Below are 19,690 nucleotides of genomic sequence, written 5' to 3'. Positions count from 1 at the left end.
TAAATGTGCAGGCAACTTGTAATTTTGCTGAAGAGTTCACAAGCGTAGATGCTTCTTGGCCAGATGCTCCTAATTGGAGATTCGGGTTAAGGGATAGCTCTCTGGCTTATGACGCCCTATGAAAACCCAATAACTGCTAGAGAAAGGGCATACAATCTGTGTTTGGCCCGAGAAAGAGTAATAATTGAACGTTGTTTTGGTCAGTTAAAACGTTTGCCAATTATGCAAAACAAAATTAGGATTAAAACTGAAAATGTTCCATTGATGGTTGTTTGTTGCTTTATTCTTCATAATGTAGCAGAAAGACTAAGTGATGAAGACTTTGACTATAACATTGAGGAAAGGCAAAACAATGAAGTTGGCAATGTAGAGAATCGTAACCGAAGAGACATCCACAACAGAGGACAACAGAGAAGAACCGAAATTGCTCGGCTGATACATGGAGTTTACAGCTTAAAAAGAATGTACTGTGTAAATAAATGTTTTGGTAAAAGAATAAAAAATACCTACCTACTTCCAATTCCTAAAAAAACACACAAAAAACAAAAACAATGCCAAAAATATCTAAACTCTGGGGTCGTAATGACCATGTTTTACGTGCGTACGACTTTCAATAGAACCAGTCTTACAGCCGTAAAGCCAGTGTCTGAGACAGTCGCTCAAGGGTCTCATGTAGGCAGTGTGTACGTATACAACACGGCCACAAGCCTTGTTGTAACACAGTAGGACTTAACCTTTGCTTGTGGCCGTGTTGTATACGCGGTTGTACACACTGCCTATGTAATACCCTTACGAGTGTCCCAGACACTGGCTTTACGGCTGTAAGACTGGCTCTATTGAAAGTCGTACGCACGTAAACACGGTCATTACGACCCCAGAGTTTAAATATATTTGGTATTGTTTTTGTTTTTTGTGTGTTATTTTTAGGAATTGGAAGTAGGTAGGTATTTTTATCCTAGGATCAGGATGAGAATTTATTTTACATTATTATACATTTATTACAGAGTAGTGAACTCCAATCCATCACAGTAAGTTGTCGAATAAGAAGTTCCAATCATAGTTTGTAGTTCCTCTGTTGAAATTCCGTTTTGCTCAGATGGTGTTGTTGATTGTGGCTGATCGATTTCCTTAGATTCTTCTCGTTTCAATTGTATATCAACCAATTTTTCAGCTTTTTTGAAGTACTCAAGCTGCTTAAGTAACACCAAACGTAGCTCAGGCAAGGTCAAATCTTTAGTTTCCTCAGTTTCAATTAATTTAAGTTTTTTTCTTTGCTTGCTTAACGCTTGGTCCTGTTACTTTACGTTGTTCAGCAGTTGAATCTTGCGTTCTTCCTTGTCGATTCTCAGTTGTTTTGTCCGAGTTAGTTTCAAAGTTGGTGGAATTCACCGAAGAGTCAAAAGAAACACTGTTTTCATTCTGAGTCTCTTCAGTCCGCGCAGTAACAGCACCTGAAAACGTAAAGTTCTTTATTACAAGCGTAGTTCTGAAAAAAATTAACACAAAGTATACCAGTACAATATGAAGAAAAAATGAGAGTTTATTTATCATGCCAACAAGATCAAATAACTGTTATAAAAGGCAAAATTATTTATTTAGCTGTTTTAACTGAACTTACCTTTTAAACGCACAATACCCGGGTTGTCGGTGTCACCTTCAATAAAATTAAGTAACTCCTCTTCCCATGGTTTTAAGATAACCTTCTTGTTTGCCAGTCTTGTTAGTATCTGCCTTTGACTTCACTTTACTCTTCATATTATTGAATTTTTTCAAAATTTGGTTTGAGTCGAGATGCAATCCCAATTCATTATCAATTCGATTTTGAATCTCTTGAATGGCTATGTTTCTTTTGTTTTTGATACTTGGTATATTACTCTTTTCCAAAATAATTGGACATTCCTTTATAATCGAAATAAAAGAAGCCTGGTTTTCAAGTTATGGGTTATTCCCTTTATCACAAGCCATCACTTGTTTTGTTGTAACTCGTGAGACAACTAAAACAACAATGCTAATGTGGACGCGGAATATTAGTGTTATCTGCTCGATATCTGGACAAGTTGCAACACGTCTGTCTAGCACAAGATAGGGAAAGGGAACTGTGAGCACTTGCTCCATTTGCCTGAGCAAGTCCTCTGACCCAATATTGACTTTTTATTCACATCGAATCAGAGCACTTACTCGTGTTAGAAGGAGTTACTCCTCACTACCTGAGCATCTGCTACGGAGCATGTACTCCAACTTTATTCACTTCACCACTTATCTACTATATTTTGTTATTGTCATTCGATTACCTTATATAGTCTATTAATGTTATTTATTATCACGAGCTTACTTGTTACTTTATGTGTATGCACGTTGACGTTATTACTTTGTTACTGTTGTGTTTGCTATTGCTATACTGTTATGTTATTGGTATTTATATAATTTTCCTTGTGTTACCACTATTTATTGAATCACTGTTTTAGTATATTAAGTTTGCATATTGATTTGGCTTATTGTTGCACATGTTGGTTGGCGTGCTTGCAACATGTTATTGTATTGTTCCTTATTGATACTCATGTATTGTTTTTCTATAATTTATATTGCTATTTTAATATCCTTATCTGTAAAATGGTGTATTACCGTTGATAAATAAAATAAATGGGCATGTTAGTAGATGGACAAATATAGATAAAAACGATGAATGCCCCACGCTGCGCAAGTAACAGTTGTATGAAAGTAGGAAGTCACATGTAGACTAAAAATAAGAAATTGATGAATAATTAATCAACTAAGAGTGCCACTGAAGAATGTTACATATACATGGATTTACAAAAAGGATAAACTTACCGAGTGTTGGTAGGTAATACGTTCACGCGACTGAGTTTATCACGAATCCATATTTATACAAAATGGGAATGTATCAAGTGTTAGTAAATAAAAGTCACGTGAGTTCAGTTAAAATGTATGTTATACATCAAAACAACAACAATAACAGATTAGAAAGGTAACGTTGTTACAGTATTTGAGATTTGAGAAAAGAAGGAAAAGGTGCGTAGGTTAGATGGTAATGGAAGTCAAATAATACGAAGGTTAAATAGGCTATACAATTAAATAATTACTGAATAATGAACCAGTGTAATTTTAAGGCAGACATACACAAATTGGACAATCGGCCCAATCGTGGTCAGCTAAGTCAAGGAAGGAAGACTAGCACAAGATTGGCGATATTGGATATATTACAGTAGCGATAATTGCACTTAACAAAGTTCAGATATTATGTGATAATAGACATTGTTGCCAATAAATTGATCATTTATCCTATTCATCTGTTTATTACTAATCCTAATGCTTCATTAACCCACGTTAGATATTGCCGGGAGAAAATATTTAGGGTACTTTGGGATTATAACGAACACACCCAGACATGAATCGTTATTTCACATTTTGCTTCTACTGATTACTAGATTAGCGTAGAACAATATTTCGTCAATATAAAACAGGAATTGTCTTATCGCAAACCCCTCCCCATCCTCAGACAGAGGTCAAAGTCGAGCGGTCTAGTAGATGACGTGATTGCAGAGTCTCGCCGCCCGTTCAGCTGGTGCGTTGCTTTGTTGTACTTCCTTATTTTACCTCTACATTTCTCCAAACACAAAATTCAATAAAAACAAACATTACCAAACAAAAACTAAACTATTGATTGAAAAAAAACTCAAAACTTGTTTTTATTCTTGATCACACTCCACCACCCAAAATGCGAGTGCCTCCGTCCATCAGCGCGGGCTTCGGCTCGGTGCTGCCCCGCGCCGATGTCAACAACGAAAGAAAAACATCCCTCGAGATAGTACCTATCAGTAAAATACCAATTCTAGAGGGGCTGATCAGAAATATAAATTGAATTGTAATGGAAAGGCAATTATGTACCGTGCAAAAAACTTAAATAATCATGTGATGCCGCGCGCGGCCTGCCGTAATCGGGATTCTCGAGAAAGATAAGATAACAGCGACAACAATACCTGGAAATTCTTGTAATTTTGTAATTAAAAAGTTGTTTTTTCGTTATATCATGTTTGTTTCTATAAATTTATATTTTGTGTTCTTCATACTGATGTGGTCGGTATAATCCCAAAGTACCATATTTAGTAACTATCCATTTGGACCCTAATTATTGTAAATATAATTTTATTGCATAAATAGTCGGATTTGTAATATTTTAAATATAACTATAGAATATTGTTAGTGTTATGTTGTAGATTAAAATAAAATTTGTAGACTAGTCATTTCCAAGCTTTTATAAATAAAGATAATTAACTCAATTCTTACCACTAGATTACAAAGATATGTTGTTTAAACTGAACCAAATTACAAATAAACTCACATCAAATCAAAACCCGTGACATGTAGTTTAAAAAACATTAGAACGATTAAATTGCCAAGGCTCCGCCCCACTGCTTCCTGAAGTTGAGGAAATCTCTTTAATAAATGCATTGGTGAATGCATAGTCTTGTTGAAAATAAGAATATTTAAATAAGACTATTAGGTTTAATAATGATATTACTTATAATATAATTATTAAACTCGATAGTCATTATAATATCATTGTAATGACGTTTTTGAAGAAACGTCATAATACAATGTCACAGAACATAGCGTAATAAGTATCATAATATCATTAACACCTCACTACAGTAATATTCTAGGAGAAAAGACACACATTTTCACGTTTTTAAACACATAACTGGTCTTCATTGAATTCGAGATAAAGGAATTTTTCTAAGACACAACTCGATCGTCATTAACACTATTTTTCTTTGGTGTAAAAATGGGATGGTATAGAAAGGGTTAAAAATATAAAGAAAACATCTTTAGATTCCTGATAAAGCGTCGGAACTTTATTTTTTCTTGACTCTGCTGCTCCGTCAAGAAGTCTATGTGATTTCTTTCAATACTAGCAGTTTTTACATTTCTTAAGCCACACACTACAACAAACTCACCTTCTGAAAGTGGCTTTCCGCAAATAAAACACAAATCAGCCACAATTCTCTGAATAACTGAAACGCAACACATAAAATACCAAAAACGTCCTTGACAATTATTTTTCACTGCTTAATCCTCTGCTCGAACATTCTTTTGCTTGACCCTTTTGGACGAACACCAGCTTTAAGATGTTAAAATCCAAGTGATATGCATCATCAGAAAGAAACACAACGACGTAATGGTTTGCGTTTAAAGTAAATCTGGAGCTGCAAACAAATGATTTACCTTCACTTAATTTTTTTAATGGTAATTTGCAAAAACGCCTCTATCCGACAGTTGGCCTGGACTACCCACATTTACACAAGTAAAACAATACTGAAGGTTTACAACTGACAGCAGCAGGATGTTGTATAAACCCCTTATATTTGAAATAGTCACTAAGAACTTTCAATGGATGTCTTTTGCATGCGTTTTTGAAAGTATTTAAAATAACGTATACAGATTTCGGTATTTGATTACTTATACAGAAGCAAAACATCGAGTTTATGCAACAAAATACAAACAAAAGAAAAGAAGTACCTTACACATAATGTACCTTAATAGAAAGGTTATTACATTTTTGCTCAAAAACTCATAAGTTCTGAGGTATTTTTTCAACTTTATAATCCTACTAATATTATAAATGCGAAAGTTTGAATGTTTGGATATTTGGATGTTTTGAGGTTTGTCGTGGAATCACGCTGAAACTGCTATACGGATTGTGCTGAAATTTGGAACAGGTATAGTATAGATTTTGGTCTGAATTAACATTTAGAGTGCTTTTTACCACCCATAACACATTCATTTCACCATAAAGTCGAATTCAAATTGAAAAATTAGTTTGTTTACATTCGAATGTTATGATAAGATAATTATAATATTTATGACACATAATCCAAAGTTAACTGACCCTAAACAGCTGTTGGCACTTTCAGCTTAAGTTCATCAGTGGCAGAAACATGTTTACATTTAAATTTTAGAAAATCTTATAAATAAAAATAATTCGCAAAAAGACATTAATATATCAATTTTACTCCAGATTGCGCCGATGACGAATTAAAATCATCTAATGCATTACGCAAAACTTTAATAACAATTATTTTGGAATATTTCAAAATCTTAATAGGGATTTTCCTCTTATACCGAAAGTACATAGTAAGTAGGTAGGACTTCCCCCTAGGTCGTAATAGGCTTTTCGGTCCTACTTATGTGTGTATTTTCTTCATCATCAGGACAAGGCAAACTTAACTATGTCAACACGATTTTGACCAAAATAGATTTCCGAGAACTAGATAATCGAACGTATATAGTATTTTGATCGAGGCAAGCTAAACTGTGACGTAGTATGTAAGTGAATTTAAACAGTCTTAAGTAGGCACTTTTTGACCGAAGTAGGTATGTCGGTCCTTCGTAAGTATATATATTTTTTTTCTTCGTTAGAACAACAAGGCAAACTCTACTATGGTACTGGAAATATCTTAGACCTGAAATATATGACAAAGACTGGAAATATACGCTTTTTGACCGAAGTAAGTTTCCGAGACCAGTGTGATCGGAGATTTGTGTTTTCTTCATCGGGATGACAAGGCAGATTCAGCTGTGACGTAATGTATATAATTAATTAGAACCAGAAATGCTCCTACACGTGCCAAACATGATACTGTATAATAATTAAGTTAAACTCTGACACTATTTACCATGAACTTAAATAATATCTATCTGATGTATGCCTACTTACGTTTTTAATTTTTTATAGGACTCCCATCATATTACATCATAATTGCTTTTCCTAAGTAATATAAGGATTTCGGTACTAAACATTGCGTGCGAAGCCGTGGGTAACAGCTAGTGTAGCTATAAATTATTTATTGCATCTCATAATAATATGAATTTCTTTCCAATTTGTCCTCGAATAAGCAGCATTATAAGTACTTAAGTTTGTGCTTGTAATTCTTAAAAAGTTCTTTGAACTGGCGTTAGTTTTTAATTAATTTCTCTGTTAAGAAGTCTTCGTCATCTCTTTGAAAATATAATATTAACACATCACTACAATATATTTCTTCCTAGCTTCCAAAGAAGGACGCAACAAAACCCGCCTTTTACTTATTTAAATATTCTTTGCACACCATATAACCACAGGGCACTCATACGGCAGAAGCGACCATCACGTCCATACTGCTTGAAATTCATTTGGACTAGAAGCGAAGCTTTTAAACATTTTGTAAGAGTCAAAGAGTGTTTCAGGACAAAAGAGATTTTTAAAAGTTCATTAAACAAACGTCTTATTAAACATCTAGAACAAACAAAAGTTTATTAAACAAGTTGCATAGTCTAAACGTGACTAATATTATACTAATGTTTTTATACTAATATTATAATGTATTAAAACACGGTGCGGGTAATTGTAGCAGTTCTTGTTGGCTATAACGAATTCAATGTTATTGTGTATAATCAAAGCTTTTGTTTGTTTATTTTAGAAGTTAAGGTTATGATATTGTAACGAAACAATTTACTGTAATCTGTTCTAGTTCTGAAAATAGTTGTAAAGTTACTGCTGTTACTAGTATTGGTAGATTTCGACAAATTTATGTTATACTACAAACTAGAGTTAATAAATAATTGTGACTAGTTTGTTTATGAAAGAAGGTTGTGTTTCAATTATGTCAAGACTGTTTAGTAAAACAATATCTATCAGCTATCATTTAGTTTTGTTAAGAGTTAGGCCTACACGATTATGTTTAGTTCGATTTAAGAATAATCATATTAAAACTAACGAATTTAAGAGTCAAAATGCAGTTGAAAGTATTAGAACTCTTTTACAATGCTCAATTGAAGAGGCATGTTTTTTATACCAAAACCATAACAATATTACCAGTAACATGAATATTTTAAAACAGAATGGAATTGAACCAAGTACTGTCAAAGATAATTTGTGGCTACTGAAATATGATAAAGGTAATTTGGCATAGAACAAATTGTGTTTAGAATATGAAAATGTGTGTTCAGTTGGTGCAGATGATGGGTAGGGTACACGATAAGTTGACCCGGGTTTTTATATCGAAGAATATAGTCTTCAATACCTAATATTCGCATCTCAAATCCTAGACTATCAATCAATATAAAAGTATCTATAGGCTAGTCCTCAATAACAATCATATGTTTTAAATTAAAATATGAATTTAATATTTACAGTGATCAAAAAATTTATTATAACAAAAATTAGGAAAACTGAATACCACCATATTTGCTCCTCTCACAGAAATGTGTTCCTTTCCCAAAAATTTCACATAATGGGGTTTTCGGTACGAGTCCAACATGTTGAAGCCACAAAAACAATATATTTAAGGTAATTCTAAGCAATATATGGGTCAACCTCGATTTTTCTCATATTACAATATAATGTTCCAATAGTCAATTAGAAAAGGAAATGACTAGAATTTCTTGCTGGAAAGCAGTTATAGGGAGCAGGCAACCGCCAGACGGTCATATATTGCTTAGAGTTACCTATTAGTGATCAGGGGCACTGACGTGATCTGGGCTTCAAATTTGGAACTACTCAAGTTAATTTTTTTTTTAAAGCAAGCAGCGCGAAGCGCTGCGCAGCGGGCAGGCATCGTGCGTGATCCTTTTTTTATTAATAATTACTGATAAATTGTTATTACATATTACAATATAATGTAGGCAATGTATATAAAACAATTTTAAACACATAATTACATGCTGGAAAGCAAAGTAAACCAATATAATCCGCCCAATACAAAATCTCCGTAAAAATCTGGTAAAGAAATCTGTGTCATTCCTTTGGCCTGAATTAATTCAGTATATATCCAGATCACGCACGATGCTTGCCCGCTGCGCAGCGCTTTGCGCTGCTTGCTCTTTTAGAAAAAAAATTAACTCGAGTAGTTCCAAATTTGAAGCCCAGATCACTAATACGTCACTAACGTCAGTGCCCCTGATCACTAATAGGTAATTCTCACGGTTGCCTGCTCCCTATAACTGCTTTCCAGCAAGAAATTCTAGTCATTTCCTTTTCTAATTGACTATTGGAACTAATATGAGAAAAATCGAGGTTGACCCATCTATTGCTTAGAATTACCATATTTAATTTATGTCTTATCATCTTTCAAAGCAATGTCTTGTAGTTTTCTAAAATTGACTGCCATTTTTAATAATTAAAATTACTTATGTAAAATTGAAATATTACCCTACATGTATTATTTTAAAGTGTTTACAGCTGTTTTACGGCAAAATTCCCTGCCGAGAGTTTATGTTCTACATGATCGTGTGTGTCCGTTTAAAATGAAAGAGGTGTTTTCTTGGCTTTCATAAACATCGTTACAGTAGCCTGTAAGAAAATAGATTTTTATTCAATAGATCTTTGAAGAGGTTATGGTTTTTAAAATGCCTAATGCGTCAAAAGTAGCTTCATTAAACTATATTTGTTTTTTATTTCATCATTGTCTGGAAGTTGTGAAAATCATATCAAAACAAAGAAGAACTTCTCTAAGCTACAATATCTTCACTGAAGGTGTTAAGTTAGTATTTTATTTTGTTTTATTGCACAACCACTGACTCAGCTAGTAGAAGATAAGAATTATGCATCATGTGGTTGCATAGTGATTTCTCGGGTTTTTATTAGACCATTAACAATACTAGTGTGTTGTTTGCTATTTATTTGTACCTTATAGATTTTTCATTGTTTAGTGTGTATAAATAGACATTTGTCTAGTGCTTAATAAATTAGTGAAGTTAAAAATATAGAAGTTTGTGTAAGTTTTGATTGAATTGATGGTATTTTTGTGAAACTGCAGGTTAGCCCATGTTGATATAGGTTCAAATTTTTATAGGTTTTTTTGTTGAGTAATTTATCGTACATTTCACAATGATTGTTAATTTGAACAGTAGTGGCATTAGGAATGTACTGGCTAGTGACTCAGAAGACATAATTAGGTTGGTTATGGATGAAGTTTTTTATTTGGATGAACCAATGCCTAGTGAAACTTTCTATAAGCCTATAAATAATTTTTGAATGAAAACAGAATTGTTACCTAAAAGTGGTTGGGCGGTTATTTCAAAGTTTTTACTTTTGTAACATTTGAAACATTGTTGCCATAGAAATAATTTTATATAAAATAAACCTCTATAAATAATATAAAACACTTTTTTTATATTTTGGATTAATTAATATAAATTTAACATTGACTGTAAGTGTGCTATACATTGCAGGATAAATTTAATTCTTACTACTTTTTTATGTTATTCAATTATTTTTAAAAGTAAAATTCTAATGGTTTAATTCTTTTGTTGTAAACTACATTTATTTCTAAAAAAATTATATTTTAAAAATTTATGATTCTGGAAAAATAGATGAGCAGTTAATAAAGTACATGTATGTGTATCATTCGTCTTTTTATAATTTGTTGTGGTTCGCAGGACACCTTAACCTACTAAAATTTAAAATCGTACATAATTCAATTTATAAATATGAGCAGTAATGACCATTGTGAAGTAATTTCATTACTTATTAAACATTACTTGAGTTATTCTGTGTTTGTAAAATTAACTTGATATTTTTGTCATACCTTATGTATTAGAACTGTCACAACAGATGATTTTTTTATACAATTACTCAAAACTGTATCTACAAATCCTAATCCTAACAACATTATAAATGCGAAAGTATTTTTTTTTTTTTTTTTTGCTTTCACGTATAAACTATTCAACCAATTGTGCTGAAATTTGACATGGATATTCTTAGGGTCTCTGGGATAAATATAGGTCTATTCTTATTTCGAAAACCTCTCCAGGTTACGCCCCACTGGTGTTAAAAGTAGTGAAAAAATTCCACCTTGGTCTGTAAAGTTGTGAAATAAAAAAGTGCATTCCTAATATAATCAACTGATCTGTGTAAACATTGTTTATTATTTTTAATTTGTTTACATTAATAGTGAGTATAAATACATTTTTAACGTTGTTTTAGATTTCAGCGATTAGATAAGTATTCATCTATCATACAAAATTCCCCAAAACGTAGGATAGTCAGAATTTGACACCGAAGACTCCATTTGAAGCAGTTTGCAAGAACTTTGTTATATGAAATTTCGTAGGACTGTGGTTTTGAACTAATGTACTGATTCCAGCTCTAAATGTTCTAAAATATTAACAATATTTTTCAGTTTATAAAGAAACAAATGCATAGTGGCATTGTTAATGTTATTTTAGCTGTTTATTTATGTTAAATATTAGATCTAAGAGACAATGTTACTATCAAACAAAGTAAATTAGTAAATGGCCATAAATATAAACTTTTTTATATATTTTCTTGATTGTGGCAACAAGGCAAACTCAACATTCACATCGGAAATATAATTCACTTGAATCAGCAGTGGTCATACATGTGCAACACCTACTAAATTGTGTACAAAGGAGTGGTTAGCTGCTAGCAGATAGCTAGTGCAGATATAAGAGACAATGCAGTCTAACCTTTACATTTAAAGCCTGTTATCAAACCTAAATTAGTTATCTTTTAACAAAAGTAGGGTTCTCAGAGCTGTGTATATATTTTATTGATCATGAAAGAGGCAAAATCATCAATGGAACAAAAAATACTATCATTGAAGTAAATAACTGACCATAAATATACACTTTTAACATATTTTCTTGATTGTGCGAAGAAGGCAAACTCAACATTAGTGTCGTAAATATAATTCACTAGAACCAGAAGTGCTCTACAGGTGCAAATCAACGAAATTACTTGCAAAGCTGTGGGTAACTGCTTTTATATTTATAAAAATCAACTAAAATTGCTATTCCTGCTACAGTATTAATCTGAAACTTTCAATAAATATAGAAATATAACATACAAATAAGTTTAATAAATATACTTTTACTTTTCATACTCTCAGGAATATGGATTATATATTTAACAGTTAATTTGCAGTATCCAAAATTGTCCCGCCATAACAAAAATTAAATCATATAAATACTTAAAAGTATTCCTATCTCATGAATATGTTTGACTATGATAATGTACAAGTATAAAACATTGGTTTTAAACATCTACATTTCAAATCTGTCAAAATATGTGACATAAAAGTTTTAAATACCCAGACATTTTTCAAAATAACCTGTCCTTAACAATAAAATGGATGCTATGTACATTTTCCTTTAGAATATCAATTATATCTTTTGTATTTCTTGAAATAAATACATTAGTGGCATAAGCATATAAACAAGCAGTCCCATCCCCTAATGCTAAAGCAGGAAAACTCCTCAAGTAACAAAATCGCAAGATAAGTGTCCAGGTTAGACGAAAGATAATCTGACGATATGTGACGCCATGTTGTTGTGAACTTCAGATTCATATTCAACGATATTTACTTGAAGGATTATAGATAAAGTGTTCTACATAATAGTAAACTATGCATATTTTCGATATACCTTCATGCAATATATGTATAATTTGTATATATAATGAAATATATTTTTAGGGCAGTTAGAACCAAGACTAAAGCTTCTAAACAAGTGGTTGTTTAAAGATCTCAACAATGGTATAAGTATTTTGCAACTTCCATTTGGGCAGCTTATGAAGCACACAGGCAGAATTAGCAAAGAAATAAGTTGTTTAGATGGAACGAACAGGATTACTTATTTTGCTCTATTTGTGAAGGTAAAGTTATTTTTAATAAATTAATAAATTAAAAATTAATTTTTATTTCAATGATAATTTACATAATCTTAATCGAATTAGATATGTTAGACACAGCTAAATGTACAGTATATGAGAAAAGTTAAAAGGACCGTAATTCATTTAATTATTAAAGCATAATGGAATCATGAACGTTGACAATTTGTGTTGGGAATCAAGACAGTACAGTATAGTCAGAATAATAACTCATCTGAATTGTTTTTATAAAATAAACGGTTAACTTGATGCCCCTTATTCTTTCTGTACTACTGTAAGTGATAAAATAACCTTTGTTACTTTTTAATTTGTTACATTTAATGCCGTATGAGTAGACAGATTTTTATCGGACAACAATTTGCAATATTATGATTTAGACCTTGTACCGTGAATTTAGAAAATACCAACTAGTATTTGATTACAAAGGTCATCAGATTTATGCTTATTATTAAAATGTATAATTATTAATAAGGTATTAATATTGAAAAATGGCATAATTATTATAACTTATTTTATATAGATTGGTTAAGGAAATATTAAACAAATAAAGAAACAGGACAATATGTTTTCCCACTTCTAGTAGATATTAATAATTTTGTAGCCCCTTTCATTTTCTCGTTCATTTAGAAAAAAAATATAAGCATCAAATTATTGTACCAATTTTGACAACAGTTTTTCCACAAATATGTTCATATAAATAATCATTACTACTCCATTTTAAGCAAAAGTTACATTTAAGCATTGTTATAAATATAGTACCTAGTTAATTAATTTTTTATGTTTCACTAAATAAAAATAAAATTTCAAATAGTTTTTTTAATAACATTATTTTAAAATTTATTTTGTTAAGTAAAATAAGGTGTGTAATTTGACAAAATATTAAATTAATCTGTTTTTCAGTGTAAAGAGAAGCAAGCATGTGATGTCTTTATGAAATATACTTTCATGTTGGCTCTCAGGTTGGATTCCATGAAAGAGATTCTACTTATGTTGACAGGTTAGAAGATTAGTTAGTTTTATGCTAAAATTAACAGTATATATAGTCACAGAAGAAATTCATTTTTAGATCATAGAAGGTAGGCGAGGACATTCACTTGTATCTTGATCGGATATTGAAGATGCCATTGAAACCTCAGCAATGCTTGAAAATGTAGCATTCCTCTCTCTTCTCTTATCTTTATCACAAGTTTGTGCTTTGTAAAGTAATGTTGAGAAAGTTGAGATTGTTGAATATCCCTGTTCATAGTGTAGTCTTGCGAAGATTGTAACTGATCATTGATGTTATTACTGTCTTATTTTATGATAAGATAATAGTAACAGTGTTTGATGAAAGATTGAATAATACTCTATTACACTTTTGTCATTCCTGTCATTTCAAGACCTAATGATCATTCTTAGTCGTTAGAGTTATGTACTTAATCTTACAGTTGAAATGAAGAAATTTTAATTGAGAAATAAGGGGGACTGGAGGCTTTAACTAAAAGTCAGTTATTGCAATTCCTAATTTTATCAGTTTTACAATATTCTTATTACATACTTTTTGAAGAGCCAAGTAAAATATTATTCCATAGTTAAGAATTCAAAATACGGTAATCAGCTTTTGTTTTAACATTTCAAATAAGAACTATAATTTCTGTGACATCTGTTCCAGAACAAGGAGTCCAGACCGAGGATTTGTTACATGATCTATGGTTATTCAGATACAGTCCTCAGTTCATATCTGCTAGAATCAAATACTTAGATCACATCAGAGCTAGAGAAAAGTGCAAGATAATCAAACCATGGATGTTACGATGTCCAGAGCCCGTACTTAACAGGTATAAATTTCCAACAATCTCTTAACTTATTCCACAGAGTTTTTGATCTAATGAAAGATTTTGAAGGCGGACCTTCTTGAATATGCATTCCTGTAGTTCCAAAGCCACCTTAAAAACACACTTTGGGATAATTCTCAGGAGTGACATTCATCTAATATCCCAGCAATGCTTAACTGAAGGAAGAGACATCTTTCCTCAAACTGATCTGTTTGGAGAGCAGTGTGGATTTTTGTTTCAATCAGACGCTTCTTCGATGGAGGCCTCATTTCCTCTGCTGATGAGCCATCCAACATCAACCATTTACTTGCTGGAGTGGGGTCAGTCCCTTCACAGGCGGAATTGGCTCCCTCTTCTTCCTAGCAGCAAGGTCTAACCCATTCTTAACCCATTGGCCTAACAGATGTTGGAAGCCTGTAACGCCCCTGCACTACCAATTAAAATGGCCTTAATTCATTTAAATTCTAGCATTCTTTTCTAGCACCAGCGTTTTGTTGAAATTATTGTACTTTTAGTTAGAAGTGTTATAACTAATTGTAGTTCTTCTTCAGAATTAAATTATCAACAAATTGATATCCAAATTGTTTTTAATTACCGTACAATTTTGTTTGAAGTTAAAAACATTATATATAGGTGTATAAAAAAAATTGTATTAAAAAAAGATGTGGTGTTTGATAGGAAAAGTTATTTTGGCATTTTTGTAATGGATTTACTGAAAATACACATAATTTTGCACACCATATTGAAGATTTCAAAAATAATGAAGAGATGTGTACTGAAGTATTTTCTTTGTTAACATGAATTATTGTTCATTGTTTATTAATTTTCCGTAGTTTAAATTTAAGTGACAAACTAATTAGGCATTTTGTATAATAAATCAACACCCTAAATTTATAATAAACATTGGGAATCTACAGTATATATAAAACTTTAATAAAGATTGAATCATCAAAGTTAATTGATTTACTGTTTACCTCACTACACATCACTATTTACAATATAATACAAGATATCTCATATGACTTTATACGTACATTCCAGTGCTAATTTCCTGCAAAACAGCACAAAACTGATACCAAATAAAAAATTAATAATTATGCTCTTTTGAATATTTTTATCGAATATAAAACAAAAACTGTCATGTGATGTAGAGATTAAGTTTTTGAACTATGTCACATAAAATGGTAAATAGAAGATCTTTTATTTCATAACTGAGATAGTGACTTTTGTCTAGAATAGACCCATACCAAGCAAATGGAATGATCTCATACAGTGGCGTAGCGAAGGGGGGGGTCCAGGGGGTCCGGACCCCCCCCCCCGAAATTTTAAGACATATTAACCCTTTTAGGACCAGACCAAAATTTGACATGTGCAAAGAAAATTTTTGCGTTTTTCTGGCCTTGCTCCAAGAACTGTGCACATTAAAAATGTGCGATTTTTCAAGCGTTTGAGAGAAAAATCATATCTTCAGAACTAATTACTGTACAGATTTGTTTTTAGGCTTAAAATGTTTATAATTAAATTGTTCATTGTGAAAAAATAAATTTAAGTCGTTATATAGCAAAAAACAATTTGATTTATCTGTTTATCAAATAAAAAAAAGAACAAAAATTAAAAAAATTGAGTTTGATCTTCAATAACTACCAAAAATAAGAATTAACTATCTGTGGGAAATGGTATTTATTAGTTCTACATATAATTCTCTATAACTGTACAAAATTTTAAAGCCCTAGAATAAAAAATAAAAAAGTTTATAAATGAATTAAATTTTTCTGTAACACTGGTTAAAACACACTTTTCAGCATCAGCCCAACATACAAAACCTTATAGGCTACTAAGGATATTATTCGGTACTTTGGGATTATACCGACCACACCAGTATGAAGAACACAAAAATATACATTTATAGAAACAAACAAGATAGAACGAAAAAACAACTCTTTAATTACAAAATTACAAACTTACAACGATTATCAATAATTGTTAATGGGGTCAGATTCCGTTATATGGCCCCAACGCTTAAAATTTTGTCAATGAACTTAGAACGTTATAAAACGATGTAGTTGAGTAACAGAACTAACATTCCATCAATCAACAAGCGTTTCCAGGTATTATGATCGGCATTGTTGTCGCTGTTATCTTATCTTTCTCGAGAATCCCGATTACGGCGGCAGGCTGCGCGGCATCACATGATTATTTAAGTTTTTTGCACGGTACATAAAAACAAGTTGTGTGTGTTTTTTTCAATAAAGAGTTTAGTTTTTGTGTTTGTAGAAATGTAGGGGTAAAACACGGAAGTACAACAAAGCAACGCACCAGCTGAACGGGCGGCGAGACTCTGCAATCACGTTATCTACTAGGCCGCTCGACTTTGACCTCTGTCTGAGGATGGGGAGGGGTTTGCGATAAGATAATTCCTGTTTTTATGGATGAAATTTGTTCTACGCTAATCTAGTAATCAGTAGAAGCAAAATGTCAAATAACGATTCATGTCTGGGTGTGGTCGGTATAATCCCAAAGTACCCTGACAACATTACAATGCAACATGGCCGTAAAATATTTTTTTTGACCAAGCTGATGATTCCAAAGACGTTTAAAATTTGATATCATAGTTATAAACGTACAGGGAATAGAAAAATAGTATATTTATTCCATATAGAAGATTAAAATATCTCTTAAAAAGATGAAAAGTCCGCCGGCGATAAACTAGACGGCTGGTCCTTTTCGCATAGTACGCCGCCGGCGATAAATCAGACGGTTGGTCCTTTTCGCATAGTACGCCGCCGGCGATAAATCAGACGGTTGGTCCTTAAAGGGTTAAAAAATAAAGCATGGAGCAGGAGAAAAAAGGAGAGTTATTATTATTCTTGTCTCCAAACATTGAATTGATTAATGTAATTGATAAAAGTGACTGTTGTTAAAAATATAATTGTCCTTTCGTTTAAATCAGAAAGTATCAAACGATACTTTTGGGCTCGGTCTTTCGGATAGTGTAGTCAGTAGTGTAATCACGGTATTTCTATAGGGCGCGGTCACGTGACGTCGCAAAGTAACCTGAACCGTAACACGGCGAACAGTTTAAATTAGCGACCACTTCGTTCAAACTCGTCTTGTGGACGTAAAATGGGTGCTTAGAATTAAGTTACGACGTTGATTTTAGGTGTCATTAAACTGTAGACGTGTATCGAAAAAAATATATAAAATCACTTTCTGTCGGAAAATACACTTGAAAAACACTACTGATCAGAACTTAACTAATTTGGACTTCAATGATTGAGGTAAACTTGGTGTTTTCCATTGAGTTAGGACGACGATTTTTGTTATCATTAAACTGCACACTGTACCTATATAATTATCGAGAAAAAAATAACTTCCGGTCGGTAAATACTGAAGAAAAGCTCTCTACAGATTCAAGTTTTGACGATTTTAGATTTTACTGGTTGAGTGGTTGTGGTAAAAGTGGTACTTAGAATTATGTTAGAACGTTGATTTTAGGTATTAATTCAACGCCGACTAATAGTCTACATATATAATTATCGAGAAACAAAACAATAAAACAACTTCCGGTCGGTAAATACCAAAGAAAAGCTCTCTACAGATTCAAGTTTTGACGATTTAGGATTGCACTGGTTGAGGTAAAATTGGTACTTAGAATTATGTTAGGACGTTGATATTAGGTATTAATTCAACGCCGACTAATACATATATAATTATCGAGAAACAAAACAATAAAATCACTTCCGGTCGGAAAATACCGAGGAAAAGCTGTACTGATTCAGATTTTGACGATTTTGGATTCCACTGGTTGAGTCGTTGAGACAAAAGTGGTACTTATAATTATGTTAGAACAGTGATTTTAGGTATCAATTAAACGCCGACTAATTCCTATATAATTATCGAAGAAAAATTGAGAAAATCACTTCCGGTCGGATAATACACAGGTAAAACTCTACTGAAGAAGTTACGACTACTTTGGATTTCACTGGCTGAGGTATTATTTCATTTTCCTTAGTATATTCAGATCGGAAATGATTATTTTTGTTTTTTTTTCTCGATAATTATACAGGCTGATTATGCTCCTAGAGTACAAATCTTATGGCGTCTTAAAAACACAGAAAGACTGGCAAGTCGGCGATTACGGTAGCGAGCTTGATACTCTCTTTGTGCAGCACGCGCATTTCCATCACAAAACCCGTAAATAAAGTGCATATCAGCGTATTCTCGAGTAGTGAACTCCATGGCAGCCTACACTTGACTAAATTGAGCAGAAAAATAGTCTATTGAAGGTAGAAGTAATTCATGTGGACACTGGTCTTACAACACAAGATAAGGAATGAATGTACAATACTGGTGAAAGTGGTAAGATAAGGAGTTAAAACATTGATAAAGGATGTGACCATTAATCTGTAACTAGCATCCACAAATTATTTTAAACTGCTTTACTTTTTGTACTCCAATTCCTTGTTTTATGAGGCAGTTTTATAAAACAAAAAAATTAAGTACATTTGTTATTAAATTGTTTTGCTCTTTTTGTAGCTTGCATGTTTTTAATATTCAAACCGATAAAGGTAGGTAACCGAATACTTAACTATGGTCACATGGCATACCATTTTAAAGCCTATTAAATGGCAAAGTTTTTAATATCACTTGACACATTCTTGTGTACAGGGTGTGGTAAAAAGATGGGGTTCAATGATATTTCAGTTTTTCTGAAACTTAGCAACTTTGCCATTTGAATCGACCTAAAGCTTAATTTTCTTTTCTTACCGTTTGAACTGATAACTTTTTTCAAATTGAAAATTTAACGGAGAATCTAAAAATGATGTAGTTTGCTCTCATATGTCTATACGTTGCTGAGAAATATCAGATTTACATACAAAAACACGGGTTTTTTTAGAAAAACTGAAAATAATTCATTTCAGGCCTAATTTTTGGAGTTAGACTTTTTTATAACCGCCATTGTATCACATTTACATTGCATTATAACTCAAAAAATTTTGTCACACCAAGAGCCACTCACCCTGTATATTTATTGGCATTCGGCATTGAATTAAAACCTGATATCAATGTCCTAACATAATTATAAGTACCACTTTTACCTCAACCACTCAACCAGTAAAATCTAAAATCGTCAAAACTGGAATCTGTAGAGCTTTTCTTCGGTATTTACCGACCGGAAGTGATTTTTTTC

General features: G+C 32.2%; 1 protein-coding gene across 3 annotated transcripts in view; it reads left to right on the top strand.

The window, feature by feature from the left end:
* The first annotated feature begins 7,173 nt into the window (after positions 1–7,173).
* The window catches only part of LOC124364462 (transcription termination factor, mitochondrial), a 16,814-nt gene continuing 4,297 nt past the window's right edge, over positions 7,174–19,690 (top strand). For 2 of the 3 annotated variants that reach the window (XM_046819968.1, XM_046819967.1), the window contains exons 1-4: positions 7,174–7,953; positions 12,492–12,670; positions 13,586–13,682; positions 14,337–14,502. In XM_046819968.1, the coding sequence (XP_046675924.1) occupies positions 7,635–7,953; positions 12,492–12,670; positions 13,586–13,682; positions 14,337–14,502 (761 nt within the window). In that variant the 5' untranslated portion in view covers positions 7,174–7,634. The remainder of the gene's footprint in view (positions 7,954–12,491; positions 12,671–13,585; positions 13,683–14,336; positions 14,503–19,690) is intronic. The other variant, XM_046819969.1, reaches the window with a different exon arrangement.

The sequence above is a fragment of the Homalodisca vitripennis genome, chromosome 6 (genome assembly GCF_021130785.1).
Source record: "Homalodisca vitripennis isolate AUS2020 chromosome 6, UT_GWSS_2.1, whole genome shotgun sequence".
Taxonomy (NCBI): domain Eukaryota; kingdom Metazoa; phylum Arthropoda; class Insecta; order Hemiptera; family Cicadellidae; genus Homalodisca; species Homalodisca vitripennis.
This window is presented reverse-complemented; position numbering and strand designations above follow the sequence as displayed.